The 13,962-nt window shown below is 36.8% G+C and overlaps 1 protein-coding gene and 1 pseudogene across 2 annotated transcripts; both read left to right on the forward strand.

The window, feature by feature from the left end:
• The first annotated feature begins 271 nt into the window (after nt 1-271).
• Nucleotides 272-6,773, forward strand: LOC147499353 (eukaryotic translation initiation factor 3 subunit B-like; annotated as a pseudogene). The gene is made up of 11 exons (XR_015195824.1): nt 272-533; nt 620-860; nt 1,395-1,538; nt 2,533-2,657; nt 3,513-3,641; nt 3,764-3,846; nt 3,928-4,045; nt 4,197-4,393; nt 4,495-5,027; nt 5,128-5,236; nt 6,286-6,773. The product of XR_015195824.1 is annotated as a eukaryotic translation initiation factor 3 subunit B-like (transcript).
• A 740-nt stretch (nt 6,774-7,513) lies between these two features.
• On the forward strand, nt 7,514-9,785 carry LOC147499354 (GDSL esterase/lipase At1g54790-like). The gene is made up of 5 exons (XM_086561176.1): nt 7,514-7,857; nt 7,963-8,163; nt 8,838-9,004; nt 9,118-9,388; nt 9,482-9,785. Exons 1-5 carry the CDS (start codon nt 7,623-7,625, stop codon nt 9,748-9,750), a joined length of 1,143 nt encoding a protein of 380 aa, XP_086417302.1. The 5' UTR covers nt 7,514-7,622; the 3' UTR covers nt 9,751-9,785.
• The last annotated feature ends 4,177 nt before the right edge of the window (nt 9,786-13,962 follow it).

Here is a 13,962-nt window from a genome sequence, read left to right on the forward strand (position 1 = left end):
AGAAGGAGCCAAAGGGGGGAGAAAGAAAGCACTACTTTGAGCCGCAGGAGAGCCGCAGAAAACGTTCATTTTATAACATGGCAAAAGGTTATGGTTTATTAGCGGAATGATTGGGCCCAGGCAAAATAAAATTTTTATGACAGATTACTGAAATAGACTAAATATCGCCACATATCCACGATATGTGTCGTGATTTCAGAGGGTCGATATATTCCCGTAAACTCTACGCAATTGAATCCAGCTCCTATATAACCCGGTTGACGGATCAAACCAGGCCCTATAAAAAGGAAAGAAGTCAAAATTGGCAATTACAAAATCTAACTGCAAAATAAATTCCATACCTCAAAATCTCTCTTTCTCCAATTTTCTGCTTCAGTCAAATTAAGGTTTTGAAAAAAGTGATATACAATGGCAGTAGATGTAATTCCAATGTCAGAAATCGAAACAAAAGCTAATCAACTTGGAATTGATTTGTCTCAAATTGATTTCAATTCCATAACTCTTCCTCCTGATGAGGATATGGGAATATTAAGGTACAAAGTTTTAAACCTTTATAATTTTTGTACCTATTGTTTCTTTTATATTGAATTTTGAATTTTGAATTGATGGTTATGTGTAGTGATGATGAAGAGGAGTTGAGGAAAGAAGAGAGTGTTGGATTTGAAACTGGGTTTGGGAATGGTATTGTTGTTGATCATCTACCTATTGTTGGTTCTGACAAGTTTGGAAGGCTTGAAGAGGTTATACGGCGTATTTTTAGTAAACATGGGGATATTAAAGAAGATGGTGTATGGATGCCTGTTGATCCGTACACGGAGAAAACCCGTGGGTACTGCTTCATTGAGTACAATACAACTCAGGTTGGTATTCATATGTGTTTGTCTTTGAATTAACGTGAATCAGCAACTAATTTCAGTTTTGTTTTTTCAAAAGAATTGGTATTTTTTATAATATACTCTGTGTTTATATTTCTATGGGAAATTTTAGATGGTGAAGATGTTATATCAAGTTTTTAATAGTGATACGATTGATTCATGTTTTTTGAGCAGAATATTTTCTACAAAGGATATATATATATATATATATATATATATATTCTGATGATAAGGATGGTTATGTTATGTTCATCTTTTCTAATTAAAAGATGATCAAACATACCATTATGGTATTTAGTGATGCTGACTTTCCTGTCGTAAACTATCACGTTATGATGTTAGATATGCAACCAAGCATTTGCCTTTGTCTTCCCACCTAATTGACCTGTTTTGAAGATTTATGTAGTTTACTTGTGTGGAATTGATTTAAATTACAATTTTATGGTCTTACAGTATTGATAGTAATCACTTTGTTATAATTGTCCCACTGAATTTTCGTTTTTTAAATATGGGTTTCAGGAGGCTGAGCTTGCGAAAGAAAAGTCACATGGCTACAAACTTGGCAAGGAATATATTGCCGTGAACTTATTGGATGACTTTGACAGGTTCATGAAAGTTCCAGATGAATGGGACCCTCCTGAAACCAAGACATACACACCTGGGGTAATCTTTATAATCTGGCTCATGTGCATTATGTAATAAGCATTTCTCTTTGGGTTGGCCATTTCTCTTTTGGAAGAGAAAATCTTGTATTAGGTCCCGTGTTTGATATGAGCGCATTGATATGAAGATTTACATGTATAGTTATATGGTGCTCAAAGGTTTAATCTCTGGTTCATTTTGGGAACCTCAAAACGTTCCCTTTTCCTCTTTGTTTGATACTAGAGATTACCTGTGCTTGTAAGCGTTGTCACACTGTAGATATAGTTATCTCAATTTATAGACACAGAAGTCTATGGGCTAGAAACTCTGTGTATGCATTATAAATTCTACAATTGATTTTAGTTAAACTTATTCAGTATAACAAAAATAAAAATCCCTGTAGTAGACTCGGTGACTGCTAGGATCATTTCCAAGACGTAGAAATATTGACTATGATCTACATGTTAAGCTAATAACGTCAAAACTCAAAAGTGTAAACACATCTTGAGAAATGAGAATGCATTAAAACTATTGTGTGTCTAAAGCTAATTTTTATGTATATCTTTTAGTGCTATAAGGCTTCACCCTTTTTATATATGTGGGCTAATTATGGGGCGTGTCTTTGATATCTAAATGACTAAATAAGATAATATTCATGATATTTGCGTAGTTGGGCATCCTGTCACCTGTCAGATGGTGTTTATTTAGAATTTTTAAAGAACAATGATAAATGGGCTTACTCTATGTGGATATGAATACATGATTTTTACATGAAGATATTCTTATCTTTTACTTGGAATGCGAGTGACTATTAGCATCAAGATTGGTTTCTTAAATGTTACTTGTGAATTATCACCTTTTTTTGGTGGATTTATAGAGGAGTTGCACTATTTTGTATATAGTTCTTTATCATTTAGGAATAATCATAGACATGGCATATAAAGCTTATTGTTAAATACTCTTTTAATGTTTAAGATACATTTGTTCTGAGTATTGCATGCTATACTTCTTATAGGAAAACTTGCAACAATGGCTTACTGACAAAAACGCGATCATTTTGTTATTCATGCCGTTTCTGACACCAAGGTGCTATGGAATGATCCCAGGCAATTGAAACCTGAGCTTGTATCTCGTCTTTCTGTAAGTCCAGATTCTATCTATCAAATTTTGGTTTGTACTTCCTTATCATATATCATATTTGCTAAGATCGTTATAAGAATGTATATTGTGTTAACTATCTGATTATATGGTATTTCGAGTAATTGAAACAAGATCTTAATTGTAAAGTTGCAAATATATGTCAAATTAAGAATTTTAGATGAAATGAAGCTGCTGATAGAGAAGAAGTTGTATTACTAGGAGATTTGTTCGTGCACCTTCCAGAAGCGTGTGCATGCCCCCTTAGATAAATCTGGTCTGGGAAGATGTTTATGCTCTATGTGAATCAGCTTAGACCTTTTAAGACCTAAGAGAGTCAGGAGAAAAATAATAAACCATATTGAATCTGAACTAGGTTGTTGTTTGTCCCAATAAAGACAGTAGAAAAAAAAAGTTGCATTGATAAAGATACAATGCAGTGAAAGCATCAATGCTTCATGGATGAATGCCTCCTCATCACCCCTTTGGCATCTATCTAGCCATTCATCTCCAGAGCAATCCACAATCTGACCTTACACCAGGCCCTTGGATTATCATTTGGGAGTAAATTTGGTGTTCCCTTGTCCTGAACTCTCCATCTTTGGCATTACCCTGTGTTGGTAGACCGTGTTTGAAATGATCACCCTTTGATGTTAGACGCTAGAAAATAGTTTCGGGATCTCATTGAATGTGATCTCTCGAGGGAAAAACATAATTTTCAATTAGTATTAGCTATACCCCGCCATTTTTTATTGCACTATCATACTGTTATTATAGTACTACAAATTTTGGATTTACGTGAATCACATTTATTTTTCTTAGATGTATAGAGTGATCATTCTTAGCTTTATTTGGCAGTTTTGGACCGATAGTTTGGTACAGTGGTCCCGTCATGGGACATACTTGGCCACAGTTATCAGGCAGGGTGCTGTTGTTTGGGGTGGTGCAACTACCTTTAAACGTCTCATGCGTTATCCCCATCCTCAGGTTAGAAAAATTTGGTATCCCCCCAACACCGCTACTACACACACACACACACACACACACACACCTTCTTTAATTCTTTGAGTTTTCTTTTGCTCACATCAATTCTGATGGGAATAATACAGGTTAAGCTCATTGATTTCTCTCCGGAGAGAAATTCTTGGTCACATATAGCAGTCACAAACCAAGCAATTCTTGCGATTCACATGTGAGCATACACCACTTTCATTCCGTCCTATATTGATTGGCATATCGAGTTCTTTCTCATTTGATATCTTTCTTGATGTAGAGGTTTGTGTTGAACATTTTTGACGTGAGAACTGGAAAAATGATGAGGAAGTTTGAAGGAAGTGCTGATGATATTGCGACTGGAGGCCAGTCTGGGGTTTCATGGCCTGTTATGCGGTAATTGTGTCTCAAGTGTCATATGTTTTGAAGCTGAATACAAATTCACCCATAGCTTTTATATATTTTATTATAGCTTAAATTGTCCCAATGAGTGTCTGTAATGGTGTCATTGTAATTAGTAATTAGACTATTGTTATTATTTTTCAGATGGGACTGGTGGAAACAATGACAAGTATTTTGCCAGAATGGGGAAAAATGTGATATCTGTGTATGAAACAGAGACTTTCACTCTTATTGACAAGAAGTCTTTGAAGGTGCAAAATGTTATAGACTTCAGTTGGTCTCCTACTGATCCAATTATTGCTCTCTTCATCCCAGAGCTTGGTGGTGGAAACCAACCTGCCAAGGTGAGTGGTAGATTTATTTGTTTATTTTTTTTTAATTTCTGAAGCTAGATTTGCTTTTGAAGTAATAGTATATTAATATCAATAGTTCTCCTTGTTTATAGGTGAGCCTTGTTCAAATACCTGGCAAAGAGGAGTTGAGGCAAAAGAATCTATTCAGTGTCAGCGACTGCAGAATGTATTGGCAAAGCAGTGGGGACTACCTTGCTGTTATGGTTGCTAGATACACAAAAACAAAGAAGAGCACACACACTAGTTTTGAGCTTTTCCGTATTAAAGAAAGGGACATTCCTATCGAGGTTTTGGAGCTTGAGAACAAGAATGACAAGATCATTGCCTTTGCTTGGGAGCCAAAAGGTCACAGGTTTGCAGTCATTCATGGGGATAGCCCTAGGCCTGATATCAGTTTCTACTCAATGTGTACATCCAGCAACACTGACCATGTCTCAAAGCTTACAACAATCAAAGGGAAACAAGCAAATGCTTTATTTTGGTCCCCAGCTGGCCGCTTCATTCTCCTTGCAGGGTTGAAGGAGTTTAATGGGCAGTTGGAATTCTTTGATGTTGATGAGCTAGAGACCATGCAAACTGGTGAGCACTTCAGGGCAACAGATGTTGAATGGGATCCCACAGGAAGGTACATGTTAAATCATCTCTCTGCTGCTCTTTGACATGGATATCTAATGAGCTTTTGAATGAAATTTATATGTTTGTGATATTTTTCCTTGCATTTGTAGATATGTTGCAACTTCTGTTACTGCAGTGCATGAGATGGAAAATGGGTTTTACATCTGGTCCTTTACTGGGAAATTACTGTATCGGATCCCTAGGGATCATCTCTATCAGGTAAACATAATTGCAGTTATGTCTGTGTTAATACTTTTTAAGTAGTCCTGTACTTGTGCCATGACAAAAGTGCTTTTTTAACTACAGCTTTCATTGTTATCTTAAGAACTTGGGTAGGTGTCGTAAATTTCCGGTCCTAGGGCTTTGTGGTTGCTATTGCAGGAAAGGAGTTGGGTGGTTGATTCTTGCTTTTGCAAGAGGTCCCAACCTCGGAATGCCCCACCATGCATTTACTTTTCCGAAAGCAAAAAAAAAAAAAAAAATTGCAGGAAAGGAGTTGGGTTTGGTTGGTCCAAATCCCGTATTAGGTTGGTCGAAGCTAAGTGTATAAGACCGAATCCTTTCGATTTCTAAAAAGGATTACCTGTCTCAGCTTACAAACTTTGTAATGGACCCAAATTTGATAATCCAATTTCTATCCGAGTCTGACTATCATGTGACTTTGGAAATTAACCCATGCAACAAAATACAGAAGGAATTATAGCAGTCATGAATGTAACCTATATACATCCCAGTAGCTCTGAAGCTAGCAGTACTCTAGAAACAATCAGACAACAGGGGCAATTTTCAAGGCGATTGAACTCATTTTGAAACTCTATCCACCAAAATTCCATTCTTATCATTCTTCTTTAGTTTTTTTTAGTTCTAACTTCTTAGACTTCACCTTTCATTTCATCTTCTGTCACTAAATTCTATGTGTAGTGTGGAGGGGGGAGAAGGGAAAAACAATCTGAATCATGGTGAATGTATCATTTTCTATCATCAATGCCAACTTTCGAGTGATGCACTTTAGGACTTAAGAAAAGGGTCTCCTCTGCAATTAATTTGCAATGTGTTATTAATTGTCTTGGAAGCAATATCCTTTGACTGTAAAAAATATGCGTGTCCAACCTCTACTTACATACTTGAGTTTACTTGGATATATTCAGCCAATGTCCTTTGATCGTTATGAAATAGTTTGCGTATGTTAGGAAGATGAACAAGTCTACATTTGCCTTTTCTTGTTTTTATGTGGTTCTAATGACGTGGATTCTTGTCAATGATAACAGCTTTTGTGGCGTCCAAGGCCACCTTCCCACTTGACTGCAGAGAAGGAGGAAGAGATTGCAAAGAATCTGAAGAGGTACAGTAAGAAGTATAAGAATGAGGATGAAGATTTTGCGAACTGTTTGGTGAGCTTGATCGTGAGAAACGTAAGAAGTTGCAGGAGGAATGGGAAGGATGGGTCAAGAAGTGGAAGCAGTTGCATGAGGAAGAGGAGTTGGCTAGCCTGATGTTGCAGAACGGGGAAGCGAACGATGAGGAAGAGCAGTATGAGGCCAGGGAAATTGAAGTTGAAGAAGTCTTAGACGTCACTGAAGAAATTGTTAATGATGTGGGAGCAAGGAGATGATTAATTTGAACCATCACATAGTAGCAGATTTGTAATGTGCTTTTTGTTTTAGCAGATTTGTCTTTTGCTTTTGGTTTTAGATCCCTTAGGGGTACGTTGGTTTTGAAATGAAGAACATATACTAAATCGTTTAATGTATTTATATTTCAACATAAATTCAGTGTTGTTCACTTGTTCTGCAACATCAGTTTTTCAGGCAAACTGGCCAACCAGTTCAGGCATCGGTTTTCAGGCAAACAGCTATAACTTGATTAATTGGTAGTCGAAGCTGCAAATTTGTTGAGCTACATAAGGTACGTACTATAAAATTTAAAAATGATCTTAACATGGTGTTGAGCTGTATGTCATTGATTAATTGTTTAGCTTAGAATCGAACTTTGGGGCGGATTCATGGTCAGATCTTCAATAGAGGCCTGTGTTTCCTTTTTTCTTATAAAATGATTTAACATGGAGGACCTTTTTTCAAAAAAAAGCCACTTCAAAAAAAAAGAAGCGCAACAAAAAAATTTTTGCCACACTTAAAAGCAAGATCCATATTTGTACGAAGAAAATAGTTTCAGTCCCCACTTTTACATATATCATAGTCGACCAAAATCTCCTGTTTTGATTACCCGATATCGTTACCTATTTTAAACCAGAATTTATGCCGATCAGTTCAAATTACAATGTATCTTGCCATTTTGAGTGATGACCGATTGCATTGTTACGAGGGGCTGGCTAGGACAATCTTTTCTAGTTTCCAATTTTATGCCACATCTAGAAAACTGAAATTAAATAACAAGTACTCCATTTTCACAAGAGAAATTGAGAGGATTAAAAGGTCATTCCAGGAGATTGGTTATCTTAGGCTTAAAAAAATATACAGCAAACTTACAAGATACACAAAAATCTAACATCACCAAACTCTTTTTGAATTTTTCATAAAGGTGTTGGTAACTAACGTCCAACATAGGACATATCCAACAACAACCTGCCTTTGTAGCAGTATTATCCATGTCTTTCAGGCTATCCCTCCTCCATGTCCTCTCCCTAGTTTTCATGTTTTTCTCCTTATCTGAAACTGTTGAGTTCAATTATCCAGCAGTATTCAACTTTGGAGACTCAAACTCTGATACTGGAGGCCTTGTTGCCGGAACAGCTGAACCTCTAGACCCACCTAATGGACAGATATATTTCCATAAGCCGTCTGGGAGGTTCTGTGACGGTCGCCTCATCATTGATTTTCTCAGTAAGTTTCCTCAAGTTGTATTCATACAGAATATAGAATACTAGAAGTGTAATGATATCTCCACTTACTTATTTTCTTGTATGAGATGTGTGTGTTTTGGTGCAGTGGACGCAATGGATTTACCATTTTTGAATGCCTACTTAGAATCTATTGGTGCACCAACTTTTCAAAGAGGGTGCAACTTTGCTGCAGCAGGGTCTACTATCCTTCCAGCAACTGCATCATCGGTTTGCCCATTTTCTTATGGGATTCAGGTTGCTCAATTTATTCGATTCAAGGCTCGAGTTCTGGATTTGCTATCCAAAGGTATTAGATAGAAACCATGAAGGTATTGGTGAATAGTGAACTGGGAACACAAACATTTAGGACTTGATCTCTCGTCACACTTTCGTTAACACTCACATTTTACAGATGCTTATACTGGGAAATGATTTGTGTTTCTATTTCACTCATTTACAGTTACGTAGGTTGCTCTTAGAGAAGTACAATTTTCTTACACACTCTTCTCTTAATGGATAAATCTTCAACGATATTTATGAAATAGAGAAGTACAATTTTCTTACATGCTCTTCTCTTAATGGATAAATCTTCAACGATATTTATGAAAAAGTAGATGACTCCAATAGTTTGAGAAACCGACGACAGACCTCGCCATCCAAGGTAAACCAAGGCAGGAGCAGATGAAGCCTAGTGGAGGTTCAGATTTTAAAGGATTCAATTCATAATACTGAAACCTCCAGTCTTTAGTATACATAAGCGAACATTTAAGATCTTGAACTTAATAATTGATCCTTTAAATACTTAAAGTGATACTATATATCTTGTTATACACCACATGAACCAACTGGCTGGCTTTAGTTCTGCTTATCCAGTAACTGGATACTTTTATCTTGAAGTATACAGCATTATTGACTTTGGCAAGTGCAAGTTACATACTTGAAACAATTTTATTTCCTCGCGCTTATCAAAATTTCTTGTAGGTAGGAAACTAGATAAATTCATCCCCCAAGAGGAGTATTTCAAGCAGGGACTCTACATGTTTGATATAGGCCAGAACGACCTTGCTGGTGCATTTTATTCCAAGTCAGAAGATCAAGTGGTTGCTTCAATTCCTTACATTTTGTTTGAATTTGAAACTGGCATTAAGGTCAGGCAAACACACCCCCTGCAGTTAGAATCATTTCATGATATTTCTTTTGTATGCTTTCCTGAGTACTTGGATCAACTTCCATAATGTTCCTTTTCATATTAATTCTTCAGAAATTATATGATCAAGGTGCGAGGAGATTTTGGATTCACAATACCGGTCCCCTAGGATGCTTACCACAAAATATAGCCACATTCGGAAAAGACACGTCTAAGCTTGATGAGCTTGGATGTTTGAGTTCACACAATCGAGCGGCAAAGCTTTTCAACCTGCAACTTCATGCTCTTTGTAGAAAATTGCAAGGCCAGTTCTCGGATGCAAATGTTACTTACACTGACATATTCACAGTAAAACTCAACCTCATTTCAAACTACTCCAGATATGGTATGTGACTTCCCCTTCTGGAAAATCTAAATAAACCTTACTGTTACCTCAAGCTAATCATATTCATAATAAGTTTGATTTTGCAATGTTCAGGATTTGAACAACCGAGAATGGCTTGCTGTGGGTATGGAGGACCACCATTAAACTATGACAACCGCATCTCCTGTGGGCGAACTAAGATATTGAATGGGACCTCAGTTACAGCCAAAGGGTGTGACGATAGTACTGAATACATAAGTTGGGATGGAATCCACTATACAGAGGCAGCAAATGAACATGTTTCATCACAAATACTGACCGGAAAATATTCCGATCCACCTTTCGCGGATAAGATGCCATTTCTTTTAAAGCTCAAGTTCTAGAGACTCATTATGTTTAAATATTGTTGACATTCTTTTCTATTGCCTAAAATCTGTAAGTTCTTCTTGAGGAACTAATGCCATTACCTTGGTATAAGAAAGATGATTTCATATTCAAAAAACGACTAAGAAGGGTATCGAATTTTACAAGTTTTTACAATATGGGGACTAATTTTTTTATTTATTTTTCGGTCAAATTGGTGACCACCTTTTAAAATTTTCAAAGTATGTAGCGCTAAGGATAAAAATCAATGGACTACTGTGAAGCCAAAAAGAAACAAGCTGATCGAAGAGCGTGCTTCAGGAGAAGTAGAGCCTACGCTGGCAATGATGAAGAAAGTAAAGTCGTTACTGAAAAACAAAAAGATGAGAAATCTTGAGGACTACAAAAAAAATTTGGATGATACTGTGGGACTCACTTATGTGTATTGTGCTTGCGAATGTTTCTTTTGCAACTATGAGAAAGTGCAGACTCATCTTAGGAAGGATCATCCTAAGATTGTTAAAGAAATCATGACTAGGAAGTAGGACTACTATCTCCACTTTCTTAGATTCGATTGCAGGACAACTAGTATGTTATTATGCATGTTAGGCTTGAAGCTTGTCGGTATAGAATCTTTGTGTTCCTCATTTTAATGATCTAACTCTTAGGGAGGCTTGTAAGGTTTAACATTTTGCAATAATAACAGGTGGGGGTCTGCCTTAATCCCAGCTTAATCTTTAAAAAAAAAAACTTTTTAATTTTTGTAATGTGGGAACATGTGTAATATGACATCTAAATTTCTCACACGGTGTTTCACAATTTGAATTAATTTCTATGGTCATGAGGTTGTAGCATGGATATATATACTTATATAAGAAAGTGTATAACAATGTATGTAACTTGTGAATTATGAAACATTGTGTGAGAAATTTAGACTACATGTGTAACTAGTCTCCACATTGCAAAAATTAAAAAGTTTGGTCCCCAATTTGACTAAAAAAAAGTTTAGTCCCTATATTGTCAAAACTTGTAAAGTTGGATACCCTTTTTAATCTTTTTTCGTTTCATATTTCCTAATTGCAGTATACTTTTACAGCTCTATAAGTCTTTTACACTCCGATCCTTTGTTTCGTTATATTCTATGTTAGGTTTAGTGATCAACGAAACAAAAGATCCAATGGCTCCCAAGTCAGACCATCATATATGTGTATATCTATTTATTGTGCTTACTGTTTGATGAAAACATACTGGATACGATGGCTCTCTTCTGTGATGAAACATGTGCTTGAAGTAATGTTGAAATTGTTTAGAATGCAACTGTTACATGTCTCATTATTATGAAACCTTTTTTGGTAAGATCATTTTGGAGTAGTTTCTGATGTCAAGTTTCTCTTTTAAGCTTAAGCTCTTGGAAGTTTCTAGAAATAAAAGTCTACTACCACTTGCTCCCTATCCCTCTTGCTTGTAAATAGGATCAACCAAAGCATTTGTGAATATTGCAGAAGTTGTCATAAATGATATGAAAAAGAAGTACATATCAACATATATAGTGCAAAAATTTGGTTGTCTCCTTCAGTTATAACAGGTTCTCACTATTTGGGTAAGTACTCACCTGAACACACTAACGATCTTGTTAGGGAGATTGTTGTAGAATTGTTAAGATTGAACCTTCAATGGCTTGTCCAAATCCATCTAGGTTGTGAACGTTTACTTATACTTTATAAGGTACTGATGATATGATCTTCTGTGTGTCACCACACACCATATCATCTACAACATAAAGTATTAGACGCATGCATATAACTATTAACATATATAATATGCATAACATTTGCCCATATGATTCTCATTCAAAATATAAAGAATAAGAGTCATTAAAAAAGTAATGCTTTTAGTATATGACCTTATCAGCGTGGAGTAAGGTGTCGTAAATGCAAACTCCACGACTTTTGATGCGTGGAGTAAGGTGTCACAAACGCAAACTCCATGACTTTTGATTCGTAGAGTAAGGTGTCGCAAACGCAAACTCCATGACTTTTGATGCATGGAGTAAAGTGTCGCAAACATAAACTCCACGACTTTTAATTCGAGCCAACATAAATTTTTTTTGTTTGTGTAGATGGAAAAAGTTTACATAAGAGAGGATCATCTCTATACCAGAGAACTAGCTTGCTTTTAAACTCCATGATATGGTTGTTCGGGTCGCTCCTTACTTCATCAAACTTTGGTAGATCTGAATGTTTGAATCCTTCTTGATACTCTATATTCTGTATCATCAAAGGAAATTGCCCAACGACATCTTCGTTTACAACTAGGTCTTTCGAACGAGTTTTGGCTGCACCAGAGGAACTTCTTGGCATTATGTTTCATTTAGTGGTCGCCTCCAGTTATTACTTAGTTTTAGAGTCCGCTAGTTTCTTGAATTGCGAGACCTGAGTCTATAGTACAGACTATACTGTCGAAGTTGAGAGTAGTTTCTTTGATACGGTCGCATTCTGAGCTAGTAAGTATTTTGTATCAGTTGTTTGTATTCAAACCATTGTGTTTAACTTTGTCGCCCCCAAGTTTTGAGTTGTACATAAAGTAGTGGTGAAACTTGAACTTTATTGTAATACCAACTTCTCGATATGTCTCCAGTTTTATTTAAAAATGACTTTTTGACCATATCTTTTGTTTTGCTAGTCAGTGTAGGTAAGCTGGGGTTCTCTAATGTTTTACACCATATTATACGACCTTGACGTCGATTTCTTGCGGTCGCCCCCAGTTCTGCATTTTGTATCATCAAAGAAAATCGCCCAACGACATCTTCGTTTACTGCAAGATCCTTCTATTGAGTTTCAACCATACCCGCACTGTTCATTATTTTCTTGATAATGTCTTTGATTGTTGTACTGTGAATGTTGCTCCTGCGGCATCTTGATTTTAAACTTAAAGAGTAACTTCACTATGTTGCATCTCACGCGGTGTGGTCGCCCCCAGTTATTGCGTACTTCTAGATTTCATTGGTTCTTTGGATTGCGAGACCTATGCCGATAATAGGGCTAAACTGTCAAATTGGGTAGTAGTTTCTTCGTGTGGCCACATTCTAGGCTGATCTTTGTTAAGCCTTCTATAGCGGTTTGCTGCATTTAAACCATGTCTTAGGTCGTGTTGCAATTCGTGCCTGAGGTCATGACCTTGTCGTCCGGCATCGCCTCTTATGGTTGATATTGTCTATCTTTCTGATCTTTTTGACATGTTGCGATTAACGCGTGATGATTTTGGAATCTCATGGGAGGTATGATGTCTTCTTGACAACGTGTTTTGTTGTTCTTTATGCCTTGTGTTATGACCCTTGCTACGCCCATCGTCCTTGTTATTTTGAGATCTGGATCGCCTCCTCAAATGGGGTGAACGTATGTTTAACTTTGAGTGATTTGGATGATTTTCAGGGATAAGTTCTAATGGACGAAATCTGCCATTATTATCCTGTATTCGGTTGAATACATTTCGATTTTCACTCTATTTGGGGGCTCTTGCCATTGTGGAAGAAGCAGTATCAGTGTCATCCATTTGTATTTGCTTCCCTTTGTCCAGTTGCTTATGCAAATAGTTGTTGTGTTCATTTTCTCTTCTGAACCTTTGACACATCATTTCTAATGTAATGTCTTCATCTTCTGTCTCCATATTTTCTGGATCTACTTCATTTGCATTTGTAGTATCTAGATTTTGAGGATGAGTTGTTGGAGCCTTCGGTCGTGTACATCTAGATCTGGGTTGTCGTGGAACTTGGAGATGTGAAGGTCGAGCTTGTAGAACTATTACAGCTAGTTGATCCATCGCGGCCTGATTAATCGGAACTTCAGGATTTGGTAAGTTATTTTTTTCTTCTTGTCGTGTTCTTGCATTCTAGCTCCTGTAAACCCGTGTAAAAGGGTGTCTTTAGTTAGACCTTGTGTACTTTTGAGATAGTGGGCAAGTCGTGAGCCTGGAGCTCTATGTGAACCCTTAGGGCACAGGAGTTGAGTAGTTGTCTGTGGTTAGACCCTCAGTGCTTCGACAACATAAGTGAACACCATGTTAGCCTAGTGCGTAGATGGTGTCATTGATTTCCCTTCTGATGCTATCCACTAGTGTTTCCCCACTTTTGTTGCTCACTAGTACTGCCCACTTTTGGTGCCCAAAAGTATTGCTCACTATTGCTTCCCACTTTTGGTTAGAACAAGAAGTGTTGCTCGTTGGTGCTGCCCACT

This window comes from Coptis chinensis, chromosome 5 (assembly GCF_015680905.1).
Source record: "Coptis chinensis isolate HL-2020 chromosome 5, ASM1568090v1, whole genome shotgun sequence".
Lineage (NCBI taxonomy): Eukaryota > Viridiplantae > Streptophyta > Magnoliopsida > Ranunculales > Ranunculaceae > Coptis > Coptis chinensis.

Bases quoted from the DNA above. Each gene is read 5' to 3' on its own strand.
- LOC147499354 (XM_086561176.1), top strand. From the start codon at position 7,623: ATGTCTTTCAGGCTATCCCTCCTCCATGTCCTCTCCCTAGTTTTCATG. The intron at 8,164-8,837 runs GTATTAGATAGA...AATTTCTTGTAG, and splicing joins TCTGGATTTGCTATCCAAAG to GTAGGAAACTAGATAAATTC. The intron at 9,005-9,117 runs GTCAGGCAAACA...TTAATTCTTCAG, and splicing joins AATTTGAAACTGGCATTAAG to AAATTATATGATCAAGGTGC.